The sequence below is a fragment of the Cololabis saira genome, chromosome 6, assembly GCF_033807715.1.
Source record: "Cololabis saira isolate AMF1-May2022 chromosome 6, fColSai1.1, whole genome shotgun sequence".
NCBI lineage: Eukaryota > Metazoa > Chordata > Actinopteri > Beloniformes > Belonidae > Cololabis > Cololabis saira.
This window is the reverse complement of record NC_084592.1, coordinates 21,023,058-21,043,602: the sequence shown is the minus strand read 5'-3', so window position 1 is coordinate 21,043,602 and position 20,545 is coordinate 21,023,058. Positions and strand designations below refer to the sequence as shown.

At 40.9% G+C, this 20,545-nt stretch overlaps 1 protein-coding gene across 2 annotated transcripts; it reads right to left on the bottom strand.

Annotated features, from left to right (window-relative positions):
- Positions 1-1,768: 1,768 nt before the first annotated feature.
- nr4a2a (nuclear receptor subfamily 4, group A, member 2a) lies at positions 1,769-8,394 on the bottom strand. Of its 2 annotated transcripts, none has more exons than XM_061723620.1 (8): positions 8,252-8,394; positions 7,677-7,780; positions 6,582-7,459; positions 6,133-6,262; positions 5,840-6,003; positions 5,284-5,486; positions 4,938-5,116; positions 1,769-4,789 (listed from the first exon to the last, which is right to left on the bottom strand). In XM_061723620.1, the coding sequence occupies exons 3-8, from the start codon at positions 7,455-7,457 to the stop codon at positions 4,533-4,535; spliced, it is 1,809 nt and encodes a 602-aa protein (XP_061579604.1). In that variant the 5' UTR covers positions 7,458-7,459; positions 7,677-7,780; positions 8,252-8,394; the 3' UTR covers positions 1,769-4,532. The 2 variants fall into 2 exon arrangements, with proteins under 2 accessions (XP_061579604.1, XP_061579605.1); XM_061723621.1 differs by having other exon boundaries at positions 5,915-6,003.
- Between the last annotated feature and the right edge of the window lie 12,151 nt (positions 8,395-20,545).

Below are 20,545 nucleotides of genomic sequence, written 5' to 3'. Positions count from 1 at the left end.
CTGCTGCCGTCTGAGCTGGTAATGGCCATTAGAGCTAAGAAGGTCTGGGGCCTTTGATTTTTGGCTTCTCATCATTCTCAGCTTGTCGCATCCCTTCATCCTTCATACATGGCTGCTGAATTGATTGTCTGTTTAGTCCTATGAATGATAAAGCTGCTCTGGGCCCACAGGCTGAGAGGGACAGGCAACGGCTCACCTCCCATCTATATGCACGGTGGATTTCTTTTTCTACCTCAACACTTGGAAATCAGGTTTTTGCATTATTTATTGACAATCATCAGAATTTCAATACGGTAAATCAAATTGTCACAGTAACATAACTATAGGCAGTTGAATGCAACGAGCCATCACTCAGCTCTTTATTCATTCATTTTGTTTGGAGCCACAGTCAGCAGGACGCGTGTGATTCATAGGTTGTGTAATCAACATGTTTTACTGTAGGCTTGTGCTGAAAAGTACGTCATTTCCTGAACTGTAGGAAAGGTAACATGAACAAAAGTAAAGCAGAGGTTTGATGAGGACTCAGTACATTTAATTGAAAAGACTCATATAACAAGAGCTTCTGAGAGGTGCATGGAATGTAACCTTGTGACTTTCGTTTGATGGAAATTAAGGTGTGTAAGTTTGGTATGTTTTGCTTGTTAAATTAACGGCAGGTCAATTACTCAGAACATTTCCTGCAAGAATTTGACTCCCCATTAAAAAAAAACTGTAATACTGCCCATACATTTTGAAAAAAAGTAGCAAAATACTGTGTGAAAATGCCATAATTCTGTCTGTACTTTGATTAAATTTGAGTAAATCAGATGTATTTGTCCAGACCTCACCTGCTGCACAGATGTGTCTAATGTACAATAACAGAAAAGTTTGTATCATCCATGGCCATTCTTCCTTCAGATTATTTCTATACGTATCAGTATGTGGTCTTGAACTCCGCTCTTTGCTGCTTAAAATATAAAAACACATTTCAGCTCCAGCTAATAACTGCGACTAGATGTCAGCTTCCTCTTCAGATGTCTCCTCTGCTCAGATAAAGGTGTGGCCAAACACTTGCCCTCTGCAGGTATCAGATGAGGCAATATTCTAGATTACCTTGCCTTTTCAACTCCTTAACTCCTTAACTCTTTAGTATTAGTGCAAAATAAAGTAATACAAAAAGAAAGTGTGAACAAAAGTGCACATAAAAAGAGTGGTCATTCAAAACATATTGTTTCAAAAGATCATAAGATTAAAAGCAGGTCCACAAGTGCTACACCACTTTAAATCCACACGTGAACCTGTCGTATTATGTTAGAGAAGGAGACAAAAACGGAGGTAGCTGTGCATGCAACATGATCCAGTGTGTCACCGTCCTGTAAGCAGAATGCATATGCGTGTGTGCTGTGAAGGACCTTTCTGAGAAGGAGCTAAGCTGTAAAACTCAATAGTGCACAAGCACGGAGCAGGAGATGTACTGTTCAGACAGACTCTGTTCTCAGAAGACTTTCACCTGCTGCCTTTGATTGTTGTTCCCCATTTAGGTGCGGGGGAACTAAAACAGGACTAAAACAGCTGGAAAAAATGTCCCTTTCCTTTCATCCATAAGCTCACAGTGATGTAATCCTGTCTATGCTTAAATGTGCATAGTTAATGCGCTCCATTATGAATTTAGAGTCAAAGTCCTCCAGTGTGTATAATTACGCACAAACACTGACAGAAACATTAGCTACATGTGCCATGTTTTATTGTATTGAGATAGACATGTTTAAAAGCTAACTGTACTTAGAGTCAACAGAGGAAACTTGTGACATTGTACTGCACCCTTTCAACAGATCTGCTAAATGTCAGCAAACTGGTTCTGAAAGTAATCCCAATTTGCCTTGGAATTAGCACATTACAGTGACGATCTAATCATTTAGACAATTTATTGCCTGCTGCTAATATCTCTCAAAATAAGTTGTTCCCTTCATCTTGATCATGTGATAAATGTGGATGAGTCCCAGACATGCCTCAGAGCTTGGCGTCACTTCTCTCCTCTGACAGTGTGATGGAGAGTCTTTGTGACAGCGGCCTCTGCTTCACTTTACTGCGCCGTTGTTGAGCGAATTTTAGTTCTGCGTTTACAATATGCAAATATGACGCACGACGACACCTCTAAAGAGCTTTAAATTCCCTTTGCATCAGCGGTAATGAGTTTAAATGACATACATTTGCAGGTTTTTTACTCGTGTCACTTAATGACCGGTGGATTGGAGGAAGAAGAGGAAAGCAGGAACGCCGCTCTGGACTCTCCGGGGATTTGTGGGTGGCCGGTCATCACCGGCTTACTATTACAGTAATAAAACCAGATAGGTTACTTTGCGTTTTCATCAACCACGTGCTCCGGTGAACGAGTCTGAGCCGCGGACTGAAGCTGGTCGAGAAAGTTTCCGTTTGAGCATCATCGTGTCTTTTCTGTTAAGTGAAATCTCGGCATTTCGCAGACAGTTGGAGGTATTTGACGCATATGCGCGCGATATAAAGTCGCATTACCTGTGCGTCATGCAGGTTTCACATTTCACAAAGCATGTGCATCCTACTTTTCAGCTGCAGATGTAATCCTTTTGTCTGGTATTAGCACCTGCGGGTTCCTAGTTGCCTTTTATTGTCCGAAAACCGATGGAACAATTCAGTACTGATCTGACTGTGCAGGTTACAGTTCCAGACCGACGAAAGTTGAATTTTCTGAAGTTGCACAGATCTTCAAGGGGAATGGGCTGATTTAGAAAATCTGTTTTTTGTTTTTTGTTTTTTAATTACTGTTAAATTGTAAGATACTTAATACCAAATCTGGATTGCCATTTTTAAGTCACTGCAAATCCAGAGATCCAGAGACTGGAAAATGAAAAATAGGATTCACCAGCCAGTAAATAAAATTGTCGTTTTGCAATATTGAAATATTAAAAATATTGACAGACATAGGTAAGACTTGTAGGAGATTGCCTCAAATAAGGCATTCGGGATTGACGTATTCTTGCTCTTGGTATAGCTCTAAAACGGTGGGAAATTATCAAAATCACACATATTTGCGTTTATGGAGTAACTTAAAATGAAATAAGAGTAGGCCTACTAAGTTTGCCGGTCACTCACGAAATGTTCAGATTTTTGTCTAAAATGGGTGCATTATTTTAGATTCAAAATAAAAATAATAATAAGAAGAAATAAGAAAAGGAGATTATTAGTAACGTTAATAAACTCCTGCTGTGATGATGGCCTGTGCGCTACTGACAAAGCAAAGGACAACTAAATAATCGCAATGAAAAAAAAAAGATTGATGTGCCAAAGTATGCAACATCTATTACAAGGTATATATTAATTTCAGAGAAATATTTAGCAATGAATTTATTTAAAAGGTTTATTTGTAAACATTAAATATTTCTTTCTCTCTAAAGTTTTTGAATTCGGCACCTAATGCGTTACACAGGTTGTAATTACATCATGATGCCAAAGATGTAGGCCTATATCACACACTCATGAATCTCTTCAGTACGATGGGGGATTTTTTTTGTTTGTTTTGTTTTTTTCTTTTTTCTCTTCACCTCCAAATGTGTTAAATCATAACTACTTAGACGTTAAGAAGACATAAAACATAGACAACGTGCTCAGCATGAACCCGGGTTTGAAATCGTTTAAATTGCACCATGCTTAGTGTAGCTTCTGGCAATAGAAATAATAAATATATAGAAACGTTTATATTCAACAGCAACAATACTTACAGCACATACAAACAAGGAATGTCTGACAGTTTTACAAACACCATGGGTCCCTCATTTTTCTATACAGATGATTTTTTTTTCTCCACATATGCGCCATACATAAAAGGAATGCCATAACTACGAATCTGTATCAAATCTAGCAGACTACATAGTGTCCGGTATATATTATATATAGACATCACCTCAGCAAGTGCCTATAAAAGAAAAGAAAAGAAAAAGGGAAAAGAAAATGAAAATGAAAAACTGGAACATGCGTTGTCTTATCTGGATGCTTGGGATCCTGTCAGAAACACATAGGCACGAGTCCAAAACGAAAGGTAAAATTCAATCTTTCATTATAACAAACTTTGTACACATTATAAACCGATGCATTAGAAGCATCCCATATTCTATCGTAATATACAGTGTTTGTGTGCGTGTGTGTTTTATATATACTGTATATATTTATATATAAATGGAATATATTACATCTGGATGAATCAGTAGAGCCGATGTTAAAGAAACAGTAAATGGTTGCATGATCAGGTCAACTCTGTCGTCCACTGGAGGGACAGTTCACTTGTTTGGCACTTAAATAAATCCAAAAAATAAAAGAACATGAACAATGCAAAGGCCTAAACAGCGATCAAACTCTTACTCTTCTTTCCGTTACTTTTTCCCACGAACCCTCAATCATTAAACGTTATTCTATTAGCCTACGGAGCATGGAGGGGGGGGAAATAAACCAGAAACAATAATCTGTTAAGCTTGACTCAAACAGTCTTAGAAGTTCTTTGAGGTTTGGCCACTGAGTCAGACTCAGAAAGGTAGGGTGTCGAGGAAAAGTTTGTCAATTATTGCAGGCGGAGGGACTAGGTCTTCTAGCTTTAGGTAAAAGATACGCTGCAGACCTTGGGTACAGAGAGTGCGCAGTTCGGGGAGCTTTCCCAGGAGTTTTGACAGGTAGTTGGGACGATTCAAGCCGCCGCCATTGAACGTCACTTGATCTTTGAGGCAGTTGACGATCTTGTTTTGGAGATCCTCTACTCTCTTGGGTTCCTTAAGCCCGTGCCGCTCTGAAAAATAAAAGTTTAAAAAAATTAATTGAATTGAATTAAAAGTTACCAGAGATGATTCCCGATGTTGTTGTTGTTTTTTTTTTTCTTCTGTTCAACATTAATTTGAAAACGTGCATTTTCTAAAGGCGCGGGCGCTTTTACGCACCTGTTACCATGGCTAGAGCTGCGATGCAGGAGAAAGCTGAAATGTCTATATTCATGCTCTGTAAATTGGAAGAAAACTCCACGATGGCGTCCACCCACTCTCCAAATCCACGGACGCACTGTAGTCTGTGTAGCACCACTCCATTACAAAAAATAAGTTTCCCTTCCACGGGATTGGACCTGCAATTAAAAACAAAATGCCATTAATTACGCACGGCAATAAACGAGGAATTAAGAGTCTTCTAATTATCGGGCAGCTAATAAAGCCCAAAGCAATGAAGCTTGAAGGAGCAATTGCTGATTATCTAAAGCCCGCATTGTTTTATTTAGCAATCACTCAGCTTCACCTGTATGCAAGCCGCAGGACAAAGAGTTCAAGGAAGGCGGACTCGAAGAGGAGATCTTGATCTTGCTTCGGTAGATCAGAAAAGCCAGGAATCTTCTCCGCCCAGCCTCGGATGATCTCCATGGAGCCCGTCAGGAGATCGTAGAACTGCTGGATGTGCTGAGTGTTGTCTCCAGTCATTTGGTAGTCAGGGTTTGCCTGGAACTGGAATTTAATTTAAACAGCGCCTTAATGAGGTCCTTTAAAATATATAATCCGTGAAATTGCAAATGCCTATTTCCAGGAGGGAGTGAGAACTAGTCACTATTAAACTCATGTCTTCTGTTTTATTAAGTTTTGCATTTCAAACGTAATTTACTTCAAATATGCCACATTAAAAGCCGGGCCAAGTTTGAAATCCTGTCATGTATTACAGAAAACTTTCAGGATGATAAATGTAGCAAGTTAAATTAAAGAAGTCGTCAATCTTCTGTTTTGTCCTTTTTTTCCCTCTTCCTCTCCTAACTTTCCCATATTCTCTATGTGAGATCTATTCTGAAGTTATTGCTTTTACTTACTCTGGAGTAGTCCAGAGCAGACATGGAGGGGTTGGAGTCCACATGGGCACGAACGAGTGCGCTTATGAGGCTCACCGGCGGCGAAGGTGGAGAAGGTTCCTGCGGACTCTTGGGCTTGGATGGTAGACGTCCTCTCCGTCCTTTCAGGTTATCCGTTCGGACAACTGCAATAAGCGAGAGCAAAAGTCACACGTGTAAGTGCACTTTAATGTGCCCGGAGAAACGAAGTCACGCACAATTACGCACGTCTGTGGGAAAGAATAAAAAACGCGTTGGCCCAAAACTGCGCCTACCTTCTCTCACCATTCCGACGACAAGGCACTTCTGGAAACGGCAGAACTGACAACGATTTCTTCTGCGTTTGTCAACAGGGCAGTTTTTGTTCGCTAAACACACGTATTTTGCATTCTTCTGAACGGTGCGCTGAGAGGAAAAAGGAGAAGGGGGAGAAAAAGAAACATGTCACTTTTTTTATATGGCTTTAGAAATAGGCCTAAAGTGTGTATGTGCTGCAAATAAATGAAAAAGATGAAAATGATATATTATCAGCACTATCTCGTGTATGTGGTGCCGACCAGCAACAGGGAATAGACCAGCAAACACACGTTCGAAGGCTGATTTATGGTTCCGCGTTACCCCAACGCAGCAGTTACGCGTCGTGCGCGTCGACGCGTAATCCTACGCCGTAGGGCTACGTGCGTCGATTTAACGCGGAACCATAACTCATGCTTATTAAGCCCACCTTGAAAAATCCTTTGCAGCCCTCGCAGGTTCTCACGCCGTAGTGCTGACAGGCCGCGTTGTCCCCACACACCGCACACAGACCCTCGTTTGACGGAGATCCTCGGGACGGGGGCGACGGCGCTTGGCTGTCAACCAGCGGGTGTCCGTGGCTCAGCTGCAGGGAGTGAGGGAAGGCCAGGCCGGCCTGCTTCCTGATGGGCACCGCGAAGCTCTGGCCGTCCAGGCCGCGGTGGTGGTGGGAGCCCGGGTCTCGGTTGTCGTGGTTCATGGAGACGTGCAGCGGCCCGTCGAAGCGCATCTGGCAGCTGGACACGGGCGTGCCGGGCGGGGACTGCTTGAAGGAGAACAGCGACAGCCTCGAGGTCACCGGCGTCTTGCGCTGGTGATCCATCATGTGGGAAGCGACATAGTTCTGGTGGAAAGTGTGCAGGGAGCCCGGGTCCTCCCACATGTGGTTAGGCTGGACCTGGAAGTTTGGCGTGCTCGGCGAGGACGGGGGTTTGAAATACACAGGCCCGGCGGAGTGCGCCATCATCTCCTCCGACTGAGTTTGCAGGTGGCTCTGCTGGTGATGGTAGCTGTGCATCTGCACGTCCTCCACTTTGATCGAGGACTGCTCTCCCGAGTGGGGCATCTGATAGAGACACGGGGGTTTCACGTCGTAGCCGGTGCTGTAGTTGTCCATGAATGTGCTGAAACTTGGGAGGGAAGTGGTGGCCGTGATCTCGGTGTTGGTCAAGTCCATGCTAAACTTAACAAACTCGGGCGTTAGGAAGTCGCAGCTGTATTCTCCCGCGGTGTGGTAGCTGTAGCTCTGGGAAGCAGGACTGGCTCCTTGAGGCGATGATCCATACTGAGCCTGGACGCAGGGCATGGCTGCAAAAAACCAGAGAACCAGGGAGAAATACACATCAGAGCTCCAAATCAGTGGAGAAGCAACCGCTGGAGAAAGTTTCATTGTTTCAAATAAAACACAAGCGAACAAGGATTTAAAGAAAATATTAAAACACTGAACAGTTGCTTCAATAAATAGAGAATATGAACATCTGTGTTTTATAGTAAAGGCTGGATAAATGTATCCACATCCTCCTACCTCAAGTCTTCTGACAGTTTCCCACTGACACTTGAAATGGATAATGTCAGGAGTCGTGTGGGTGTCTGGATTGAAGATATCGTTTCTCTCTTCTGGATCTTCCCCTGACAAAACACACACCTTTGTCGTTTACTTGATGATTAAATTAAACAAAACAGAACTTGTGGAAATTACCACGAGATGTCAGACGAAGGCGGAAAAAAACAGCCTGCGCATCTGCGCTTAAATCGCTGAACATTTCTAATAATTTCGAGACCATTATAAAAAAGTAAAAAAAAAACAATGAGAAAACTACAAAAAAAAATTCTATTTCTTTTAATGTTTTAAAGAGTCAGCGCGTCCGCGTGAGTAGCGCAACTTTGCGCACAACTGACAACTTCTCACAATAGCAGAAAGCTGAATATTTTCATGAAATGTCAGACACATTCACTGCATGACAAGTCTGAATCACTCGAATTTGAGTCTTTTCCAGCTTTAATTTAATTAAAAGGCAATCCAATGTTTCCAAAGGTGATGCGAGTCGAGCGCGTAAAAACAATTCCGCTGTGAAGAAATAAAAAGAGAGAGAATCTTACCTCTTTCACATCAGGATCGTGCCTCTCAGTCCATGCGATAAGCATGCAGGTGGGATTCATCAATTTTAGTGAAAGCTCCAAACCATGAGCATAGCCAAGTATAGGCGAACCCGTGCGACTCCGCGTACTGACAGCGACGCGAGCTTCAACTATCCGGTGTGGCCAATGTGGCTTTGTTTATGTGAGCTCTGGATTCCGCGGCCCACGTGTTCCGCAGCTCCACGTCACCCGCGTCACCGCCGGCGCAGACCAATCCGCTGGGGAACTTTCTCAAGCCCCAATTTTTCTGGTGAGTATGTTTGACTTGTGGTATGCAATCTATGTTGCTTCCCACATGGAAATTAGCAGAGATGTTGTGGAGGATAAACCCATCTGAACTCAGCCCAGACACCATGCTGATTACACTGGACACACAGCATGGTTTTAAGGGGTGACATTAGTCTGTGCTTCTGAACTCTTTTTTATCTGTCAGTCATGTGTTGAGAGGACGATCACTGGTCATTGTGTATACTTTTGCTCTTCTCTGTCTGCATGCAAGGTGAATATTGGCTATAAACTGAGACAATATAGCTGAAATCATTCAGTTTTTTCTAAAAACGCAGCAACTTCGGGGCTGCAACAGATCATCATCTCATGTTCTTCCAGCCAGCAGCTTATTTTTTTAATTGTTTTATTTTTTAAGTTTAATTAACTAAGTAAAACCCCTAGTAATAACTTCATTTGAGTTTTTTATTGACGTCATTTGACAGTGGTCTACTTTGACTCATGTAGGCGCAGTTATGTCACAATGAGTCTGATGTGCCAGACTCGCTGCTCTTGTATGTGATAGGCCTAATGAAGCGGGGGTCAATATTATTCTTTGTTACCTTCTGACAGTATTTCTGTATTTCAATTGTGTTCCAAATTTAGACCTAAGATGGGGTGGGGTGCGCGAGGTGGGCAGCCTATTCATAGCGCTGGTGAGATGCAGGAGAAGGAAAAGGGGGGTTGGATCATTAGTGGGCCTCCAGCCAGTTGTCACGGGGGACCCAATTTAGTCCCCAGAGAGGGAAACGTGATAGGGACCGCGCAGAATGGAGTGACGCAGAAAAACGCTGAAGTTGACGCAGTGGCCAAAATCATTTTCTGGCCTTATTGTTCTGCAGCGATGAAAGAGCTGATCCCGGTGTAATCTTACTCCAACACCTTGGAGTGAAACTAAATCTTTGTAGATGCATGCTGGCCTGCGCAGCAAAGATCAGGAAAAGGCTGGGCAGAAAGTGCATGTGAGGAGGACTGTCCCCAGGATCAGCATCATGCGTCGCTGCTGCGCTGATGCTTTATTACACAAAACACAGCAGCCGTCAGCCGCCCGTCCTACAGCAGCTGAACTCCCAGCATACAAGAATAGAGCGGAAACGGGGGGGTGGGGGTGCAGATCATGATTACACTCACCTCTAGAGGACACTATTGTTCACTTGCCTCGCATCCAGCTCCTGGTTCTTAAACCGGAGTTATGGTTCTGCGTTAAATCGACGCTGAGACTACGCCGTACGCTCTGCGTAGGTTACGCGGCGACGCGCACCGTACGCCGTAGGCTCTGCGTTGGTGTGACGCGGAACCATAAATCAGCCTTTACAATTAAACTTTTAATTAAGCGGGGTCGATTAAGGTTGAGGTTTCACGTTCATTCCTTATGCAGGCTTCATGACCTCCCCACATTATACAAAGAACATACAGAACGAAAAATAAAATAAATAAAGCTCTTTCAAGGGGGCCCCAAAGCAAAATAAGCTGTTTTGTGTCAAATAAAGACGTCCATGGTGACATTGTCTGCATCAACTGGTATCCATTTACCATTTAGAAATTAAATGAAAACACAATTAGCAGTTTAATTGGCCATTTTACTGAAGTATAATTAACTTCCCATTTATATGCGCGCTTAATTGACTAGTCATTTGAAAAGGAGGAGTTAGTTTTCATCACATATAAGTTCTTTCCAGTGATTATCATTTTTTTTTCAACTTTGCTTGAAGAAATGTGTTCTGACATTAACTGTCACGATGTGTGATCCTATATGTCTGTGCATGTTTTTACAGAATCTCAGAGAGTCCACGTGTTAATTCCACTCTTGCAACTCTATTACTGCATGAGAGGCTGCGTGCATGGCCAGCAGATGCTTGTCCATGAAAAAAACTAATGTAATGCAGCCCAACAAGTTGTGCAGCTCCACCTGGACAGCTGTTTCAGAGCACCTAAGCTAAAGAAACTTCCAACTGACGTCAGCACTCTGCGTCATATGCTACCAGTTTTAAAGCATTCTTCGTGTTGTTGACCTCTGTCAGCATCATTTAACTTTTGGTCCACATGAGACCTTTAGATTTGCTTTTGTAGTTGTTTTGTATGCAGTTAAACCCACAAAGACCCATAAAGGGATGTTTTCCATGGGGCAGCCATCTGTGGCTGCTGCTCCTTGCTGTAATGAGTGCATACAGGAGCAATAGTTGTGGTCGTTCTGAGAAATATATACAGTAATCAGAAACTTCAGAAAAAGTAGCATTTGTACAATGCCAAATACAAGGCACTTCTTATTAAATGTCATTGTAGTTATAGACATGATTGCGCTGAGTGTTAAAGGCAGGGTAAGTGATTTTCACACAATTTATTTAACAGTTTTTATCACAATCAGTGAATAATTGAATTTCTTCTCTCCATTGGCTTTGTGCCCATGCTGTGTTTACACTGTATGGAAAAAAAGAAAGAAAATAAAAGCCCCGACCTTTAAACTGGAAACAGTCAGAGAAGGGTGAAGCTTTCACCCCAAACCATAATGGTTTCTCTGTTGGTCACTCTCCCCTTGTCACTGAAAGCTGGGGAAGTGTTTGTGCTCGTGTTCTACACATGAACTGGGGGAGGGAGGGTTTGTTATGGGGCATGTTGAGAGGGAGCACTGGTGCGAGTGAAGGGACTACCTGGCGCTTGTGTTTCGTTGATGTAAGTATTAACAGACGGGACAACATTTGGATATCACTTACCCTGCATTTAAAGCAATTTATGTGGCCAAAAAGTATATTTACCAACATTTTGATATACTTACATATATTATTTCAGTATTTTAAAATGTTTTATTTATGTTTTTTTTGTGTGGAGTGAGACAATTTGTCACTACTTCTCGCCAAATCTTTTCCTGCTCTCGCTTTCATTAAGAAGAAAATGCTGGACATTGCAGCTGTTATTAAGGGCTGTAAGTGATTAGCACACATAATTAGTTCTAGTTTAAATAGTGAATCAGTCTAAAAAGGTGTTAATAGCTTTACTGTATCTCATTCACTCATATGAAAATAGTCCATTGATATGAGGTGAGGTAATATTAAGAAGTTTCATTTAAAATGAATTCATACTTTCACTATTCATACTTTAAATGCAGTTCGTTTATTCTAATTTAATAATTAACTGCAATCCATCTTGACAAGAAAAACACGTAATTGCTAGATTTGACTGTTTTTCCCCACATGATGCAATAAAGGCAGTTAAGTGGTTTTGTGTTGCAAGCGTCATAGTGACTTGAAGGTTAACACAGCAAGAATGTTCCTGGCACAACTTCCTACTCGGGTCTTTCTGTGTGGAGTTTGAATGTTCTCCCCATGCTTGGGTGGGTTCTCTCTGGCTACTCCGGCTTCCTGTCAAAGTCCAAAAACATAGATGTCAGGTCGGTTGGTGATTCTAAGCTTCCCGTAGGAGTGAATGTGAGTGTGTGTGGCTGTTTGTCTACTGCGATGGACTGCCAGTCTACCCAGGTGTACCCCTACCTTTAAACCAAGAGAGAGAGAGAGATGGAAGCTCTATTAAATCTGTGACTCTTAATTAAAATAAGTGGAATATATAATACATGCATGGATGGATTGTATGTTGCCTGCTATTTTGTATATAGTGGCATTCATGTGATGGGATGTGAACATATAACCTTGTATTTAAATCTAATCTATCATAAGTAATCCTAACTTTCATCACATTTGTTAAAGGCAAAAGTCCATGAACAATCCTGCATCAGATGAGGCCTAATCTCAGTCCTCTGACGTGAGTTACCACCTTATAAAGGTTTTTGAACATGTTACAATTGTGCAATATCATGTTTGTGATCTTGTATCCCATCAAGTGTAGTAATTCTACAGTGTTTGAGCCTTATTCAGGAAGCCACCACTATTTTCACAGTGAAACAAAGTGTCAATCGTACATTCTGGGTTCAGATTGCCTTGGATTGGCTTTCTTATCTTATGATGACCCCTTTATCCATTATCTTATTGATATTTTTTTGTCTCCTGATTAGCATGCTGCGCTTACTGCAATAAATCATCTGGCCTATCCTGGTAATTAAACCAGTAAACCCTGGTGGAGATGGCTGGGAGGAAGAAATTCTGGTTAAAAGTTAAAATTAAGCCATTAATGTTGATTTCACAGCAGTCTTACGTTGATCTAAAAGCACCTCCTACCACAGCTCCAAAGAAATAGCAGCACATCTCCTACTATGAAGTATCTCTATACTGTTAATAAAATGTTCCTTTGATTAAAACTATGTTTTTTGCCAACTTTATTTCAGACTGTGAAGAAAGATGTTGTTAATGACTGAAACATGTTCTCATATTGTCTAGGTATTGTTTGAGCAGTGCACTGTTCCCATGGATACCTACCCAGCAACATATTGCTTCTGCCACCTCCAGCAGTTTTTGTCTTTGAGAGGCGACGTAGAAAGGTGGAGGAGCAGGAGTCGCTTGCAATCTGAAAGTGCTCTTAAGAATTTGCAGAGCACTAAAAGGCTGATGCTGCTTCCAACCATCATACTTTTCAGATTGGCCAAAAAGTATAACAGGAAAAAAACAACATTGTTCTCGAGTGGCAACTCCTATTCTAGCAACAGGGTTGAAAAATAAAATACACTTGATAATTAAAAAAAATAAAAAATATTTCCACTTTGTATAGTCTTATTCATTTATGCAGATTTGTTTCCTTTAAAAAAAATAAACACATTAGGAAGAAGTTGCCTCACTCCACTTAAAACAAAACCAAATTAGCAAAATCTGCTGGCCACTTTCACACAACCCATTTCACCTCTAAGCATCGTCAGGTATGAAACTTTCTGAGAACCGAACAGTTCAACCCCGAAGGCATCACTTTGCTCCGTGTCTTCTTTCCATTTCTAGATTCCTACTTTACAAGCTTAAACGTCTACTTAATATGCTTTAAAGCCTGCTCTTTAGAGCCAGGAAGCACTTCATCACTTTTATACACCTTTATATAACACACTGTTAACTAGCAATGCCTTATGGAACAGCTTGTCTTGCAGCTGGAAGGTGCCTCCATGGCATGATGGAGGTACCTGTTCGCCATTCACAATGAGACAGTAAAATGGGAAAAGAGGCTTCTGCATACTGCTGCTGTCTATATCAGTCAGTCATGAATATTCATGAATCACAGTGTCATGACATGCTCTGTAATTGGCAGCAACATTAGTAATGACACTGCTGGTATCAAGTCCCTGCATATTCATGTGGTGGGGCAATATTTCCTCATGGTGCTGTTTCTTTCTTTCTTCCTTTTTTTCTTCTTTGAAAGTGAAAATGTATTCTGAAGCTGCAGGTGTCTTTGCTTCCACAATCAATCGCTGGCTGGATTGTGTCCCGGTGAAAATCAGACAAATCTTTAATTTTTTTTTTGTCAATTTCTTTGATTAATTCGGCATCTGCAGTGTAAAAGGTTTAAACAACTCTAAAAAGCATGAAAGTGGATCTCTTTGTAATAGTTATGAGTTGAACTTGAAGGCCTCTATTAAAGTGCCGCTGGCTATTTGGGCTTTTTAAAGATAATGGGTAAGATGCAACTAGGGTTAAAAAGTAATGAGATTAGATTATTTAATCATTTATAGCAGACAGATGATACCCTTGTGCTACAATTCAAATAATTTTCACAGCTTGTACAGGAGCAGTCGGGGTTTGATCTTGCCTTTACTCTGATCGTCAGCACAGTGTGGCAGATTTCTTTTTGTGCTGAAATCCACTGTCTTTCTATTTCGGCCCCACTAAAGTGTTGTAGAATGGATAATGAGGGTATTGGCTTGGGCTTTTCCTAAGCTGCAAGGCTTTTCTCTCTAAGCAGGATTTTTCTTCTCATGGGTTCAGTTTGCTGTGATGAACCATCAAAAAAGAAGCCAGACATGCGGGGTCCAGTCAAATAATCTTTATTTTACTCATGAACGTTCCTAACTGAGTCAAATGGGCTGGAAATTTCTGAGTGGCATGCTATGATAAGAGCTAATTGAATTCTCCAAAAGCTGAGGGAAGGAGCCTCATTGCTTCCTTCAGCATCTTTTGAATTTAGTCTGATGGAAGAAAAAGAGGTAGGATGGAAAAACAAAAAAACTAAACGTCTCATACCTCAGTCCACACTATTTTGTGGAGTATTTCTTTGATGTTTCACTATAATAGATGCATGTTGTAGCTTACTGTAAGTACAATTGGTTAGAACAAATTTCTTTCCACTAGTCCTTAGATATTTCTCCTTTTTTTCCCTATAGTATTATCATGTTTTCCATCCAGATCAATGAGAAGCGCTAAAGAAAATATCAAAGCTGTAGGATGACTACTTTCCTAGTTTTGGAGCAGTGTGAGAGGCTTTACCACTTATGTTTTTAATGGTGGAGGAGATATCAGATCCTTGCATCTGTGGACAGTTATTAAATATATTTACTGCAATTAATTGCAATTTGAGTTACTTATAAGTATGTACAGTAATGTGCAAAAGTCTTAGGCAAGATTAAAGAAAAGCTATAAAGTAAGAATTTTTTTAAAAACATAAAATTCAATAGTTTATTTTTCATCAGTTTCAAAAATGCATGAACAGAGAAAAACATCTTCACCAACATATTTCATGTGACCACCCTTTGTCCTCAAAACGGCATCAATTTATCTTGGGATTTTTGCACATAGTTCGTGAAAGAGCTCATTAAGTTGGTTGTTCTGAACATAATCCATGCATCCATCTTTGCCCGCTTATCCGAGGTCTGGCCGTGGGGACACTAGCCTAAGCAGGCAAGCCGGGATTTCCCTCTCCTCGACTACTTCGTCCAGCTCATCTTGGGGGATCCCCAGGCTTTCCCAGCCAGGAGACGTAGTTCCTTCAGAGTGCCCTGGGTCTTCCCCTGGGTCTCCTCCCAGAGGGACATGCCCGGAAGACCTCACCCAGGAGGCGTCCAGGCGGCATCCTCACCAGATGCCCGAGCCACCTCATCTTGCTCCTCTCAATCTGGAGGAGCAGCAGCTCTACTCTGAGCCTCTGAGCCTGATGTCCACAAAGCTCTGATAGCGAATGTGGAGGGACCAGACATCCCATATTAGGGATTCCAGCACTCCATACTTCCAGGGAACCCCCCACAGGAGTCCCTGAGGACCACGGTCGAATGCCTCCTCCAAGTCCACAAAACAAATGGACTGGTTGGGCAAACTCCCTGCATAGGCTGTAGAGCTGGTCTACTGTTCCACGGCCAGAACAAAAACTACACTGTTTCTCTTCAATCCCAGGTTTGACTATCTGGCAGACCCTCCTCTCCAGTACGCCTGAACAGACCTTACCAGGGAGGCCTAGTGTGATCCCTGTACAACTGGAGCACCAACTCAAAATGTCCAAAATCGAGGTCAACAGCGCACCATCCACACTATACACAATATTGGTGGTGCCCCACTTCCCCTGCGGAGACATTTGCATGTATATGTTTTCCTTGCTATCTTTTTCAGTGTTTACTTACATTTTAATCATTTTAATCTCTCTTTAATACCATAGCAGTTTGTTTTAGCAAGACATTGTACTTCCGTTTTTATCACCAGCTGAGCTGCATACGGGAGGAGGTGGGTCCTTCAAGACAGTAATGGGAACTGCTTTCAGTTCTAGGAGGAGGTTTGTTTGTTTCCTTAAACATCTGAGAGCAAACTGGAGAAAAACAGAGTGCCACCATCAGTGTGATTTGTTGTTAACAAAGTCTTATAGATACTTCAAGAAGACATCAGATTACAAAAACCCCAAATCAGAAAAAAAGAGCTATGGTATGTAAAAGTTGGTTTCCAATAAACCAGTTTTAAATGTCATAAAAAATGTATATAATACAATAAAGTGCAGAAATTACTGTTGCTTTGCATTTTATTTTATTAAACTATTGTATCCAGTTTATCCTACTGAAATAACCCGTAAACCTACTCTGCTGTTCTCTATGGAGGACCAAAACTGACATAATAAAAAATAAAAGCAGAAATATGTTTTGTTTTTCCTTTTCCTTAAATGTGCATTTCTGTCAAGAAATGTATATATTTTGTTTTCCATTTTCTTTATACATGCATTCCTTGTTTTTACATTCCCTCATCTCCTCTTTTTACTTTACCGTATGCATTTCTGCCTCATTATGCAAATGAGGAGGGCTGTCCTTCTTGGTCCAGCTCCTCTACTATTGGTTAATGAACAGGAAGGAGCCGGATCGGGCCAAAATTAAGACTATTGTGCAGACTAATAATAATAATGTCCAGATTTATATTTAATATACAAAAGCTTCTTTGTTGGTTTTATAATGTCCCTTTGACTACCCCTACTCCACATAAAATTAATAGATCATTTTAGGAATGCAGCCATCAGATAATATTCAGTCTTCAGTGAGGGCTGAATGTCTAAACAAAAAGGTAGTGACAGCAGCATTATAAATACACTTCAAGGAATGTGAGAGGTATGTATGTTTCTCCCAGTGTGTCACTGCCGGTTGCGTAATAGTCTTGATTTTGGCTCGATCCCACTTCTTTTTCGTTTATTGATCAACAGAAGCTGGACCAAGAAGGGTAGCCCTCCGTATTTGCATAATGAGGCAGAAAAGCATAAGGTAAAGTAAAAAGAGGAGACGAGGGGAATGTAAAAACAATGATATGGTCCACCATAGTTCTCTGCCAGTGCCTCTGCCTCTCTGGCATGCACACCTGGCTTCATGAGCTCGGCCTTAAAATTACACTCCCACAACTGGAAGCTGCCACCCACTGAACAAAAGTTGCATTGCATCAAAATAATCCTATTTAGATGTAAAGGCCCTTACATTAATTTGGACCCTTATCTAATAGCAGTAAGTATGAATAGAAGATATTTCCTTTTTCATCTCTTCAAAATTATCTTCTTTTTTGTTTTTAAATATTCATCCAAATTTGCTTTAAGGCTTGAAATACACTGGCTCCCACATATTTGTACAGTCAAACTTTACTACTTTTTACTATCCCTTCTCATAATACTTGTTAAGCATTTGTCACTGCAGTACTGATCTAACAATCTGATGAAGGGTTGAAATTGTCATTTTGTTCTATTCATTATGGCTTGAATCTGTGGCCTTATATCAGATAGAGATGGTGCTTGCAACACAGTTCCAGGCTGTGTGTTACAAACCATACCTGGATTAAATAATATGGTACACAGGGATTACTGGTAATTAAAAGTTGCTTTGAATGCCGTTTATGGGTTATGGTAAAGTATGTGCCGTCTGTAATGTGTGCATGACTCACAATCACAGTGAACTTGAGAATGTCGTTTGTCTTTTTCTGCTTAGGAATCATTTTCTTCATTGACACCAGCCTTGTAATTAGTCAAATTTGCTTGTTAACAAGTTGCCATACCGTCCATCTTTGTGCCACATGCAGATTTTGTGATTAATCTACAAAGACAATATTTTGAAATGCTAATAAGTAAGTGATGTATTATTTTTATTGCTTGATGGTGTTTGACAGCTTTGTCACAGAAAATGCATGGCTTATTTTTCCTATATCCATCATGAGGAGTATAAAGACATATGCATAATAATAAAACACATTTATTAGTGTGTACTGTCCCCCGGAGTCATATGACAATGAAATGGATGGTTGGTTTTCTTTTGCATGGATGCTATAGTCCTGAGTGTCGCATGTGAAGGTGGCTGAACAGGTGAAAATGGTGCACAAAGATAGAAGGAACCCCCGACCCAGACAGAAGAGCTCAGAGAGCTTCTTTACAAAAGGTCGCACTGGAGAGTGAGGGAAACAACAAGAGAATAACGCTGGGGTTAGTTGCTGCTCATTCAACCAGCGGGCTGTTTGCTTGGTCTAGTTGTTTTTTTTTTTGGTTCAAATATCAGTAAAACCTCATACTTATGGACTTTCTTTACTTTGGATTTTGCCAGTTTGCACAGAGAATGTGAATAAACGGCAGCTGACGCGATGATGGAATGAAGCTGTGATTTTTTTTACACCTGTTCTTTCCCAAGTGTTACAAGTAGGCTACATGATTTGGAAATGTTCACAAATGCTTCATTCGTTTTTTTTATTTATTTATTTATTTTTATATATTTTATCCCCGATTTTTTCCCATTATATCACCCAGTGCTCCTACCTAAGTCAGTCCTGGGCATTGCCATCCTCTACCAACCCCGGGAGGGCCCTGCACTGAGCTCAGGTCTCCTCCTTAACCTGAGGAGTGAGCAGGCCGCATCTTTTCACCAGACAGGGTGGGGTTTCTCTGGCCAGACGTTGCGCCTGGAAGGATCACGTTATTCCGGCCGGATCCTCCCCACCCCATCTGGCGCCCCGGTTGGCCAGAGGGGGCATGTGTAGCCCAGGACTGTGTCTATCTATCTATCTATCTATCTATCTATCTATCTATCTATCTATCTATCTATCTATCTATCTATCTATCTATCTATCTATCTATCTATCTATCTATCTATCTATCTATCTATCTATCTATCTATCTATCTATCTATCTATCTATCTATCTATCGTAAATGTCAACATCCCTGAAGAAGAGGAAGGAGCATTAGTGTAGCCAGCGTGGGTAAAATAAACATATTTTTTAAAAATTATTATTATTTTGTTTAATGGTAGAGTCTTGAAAGCCCTCTTTGCAATTTCAAAATAGTATATACTCAACCCTGATGCTGCACTTCCTTGACACTGTTATGGCAAAATAACTGTTAGATTGATTCCCTTTTTGAAAAATAAAATTTTATATTGCATTTAACCATCACAAGTGATCACAAAAGGCTAAAATTACAATAAAAACGACGGTTAGGGTCAAATATTATGAACACGTGTTTACAAGTTGGTACCAAGCCTTACACAAAACAGCTGTTTTATTACTGTTTCAAACTTGTTAAAAAATGTATCTTCTAGCTGACTTGTGAGACCACTGGTGGAGAGTTATTTCCAATAGCTCCCTCTCAGTTATTTTCTGTAAGATGCTTCACACAGCTGTTACGAAGTCTAGAGCGGTATTGTGTTTGAACTGGGATGTTTTCTCCTTTTTAAATGTGCAGTAGTTTCCGTAGAGTGACAATACAATAAAATGGTGAAGGAAAGCATGCTAATGTGATACCGTCACATACTAAATCAATTAGGTAATCGGCCATTTACAAGCGTCTTTGGACTTTTTTTTTTAATTCTTCTCTTCTAATCCTCTTTTTATTTGCAGACCACATGGGAATGTAAATAAATCTTTAATAGGCAAAATAAAGATTTTTTAATTGTCCAAAATGTTATGAAGGTCATGATTTTCTTAAGTTACGTCTGTTTTAAAAAAGTACTTTCTTTTCTTAGTTTGTTTTTTTAAACAGGGTCGGAAAACAAGCAGGTGGTTTTTGTGCTTCACTCTGTCACACTGGTAGAATGATTGTTGTTTTTAACCAATGGAATATGTATGGCCTCACAATATTGTTCTCGTCATGAATATTACAGTAGAAAGTTGTGCATATGCGAACGGCATCTTTATCCTCTGTGAAGATTTGGGACGATAAGTATCCAAATGTTGATGTGTTTCCATGGCTCCTGTTGTCAGGTCTCAAAACTGCCCCTGTGCAGGGAAACAATTTCTCATCAGGCACCAGCAGCCGGAGCACCAAGCTCATTCACGGAGGAGTCCGATATCTACAGAAAGCCATCATGAAATTGGATTACAAACAGGTAAATGCTTCATTTTTTCTCCGCAGCTGACACTTATCCGCAGAATTCCTGGTCCCTCTGGTCATATTGCTTTATTTACCCCCCCTGTTCATTTTTCATTCACAGGAAGCAGTGACATGTTTGCCTTGAATGACTGCCTGCCTGGATTTCTTTTTTTTTTTTAAGTAGTTTTAAAGAAATCCTGAAACTTATCAAGCCTCTGCTGTTAGTATCCTGCGAATTAATTCATTAAATTATCCCTCAGTAATAGGTGGGATGAAGCCTCTGTGTCCTCCTTTGTTATGAGTTATTTAAGACGAGTCACCCAGGTTCAAACTAA

Coding starts and splice junctions, on each gene's coding strand:
- nr4a2a (XM_061723620.1), bottom strand. CDS start 7,457: ATGCCCTGCGTCCAGGCTCAGTATGGATCATCGCCTCAAGGAGCCAGT. Junction 6,004..6,132: donor CGTCGGAATGGTGAGAGAAG/GTAGGCGCAGTT, acceptor CGCTTATTGCAG/TTGTCCGAACGGATAACCTG. Junction 5,117..5,283: donor GTCCTGCGGCTTGCATACAG/GTGAAGCTGAGT, acceptor TTTTAATTGCAG/GTCCAATCCCGTGGAAGGGA.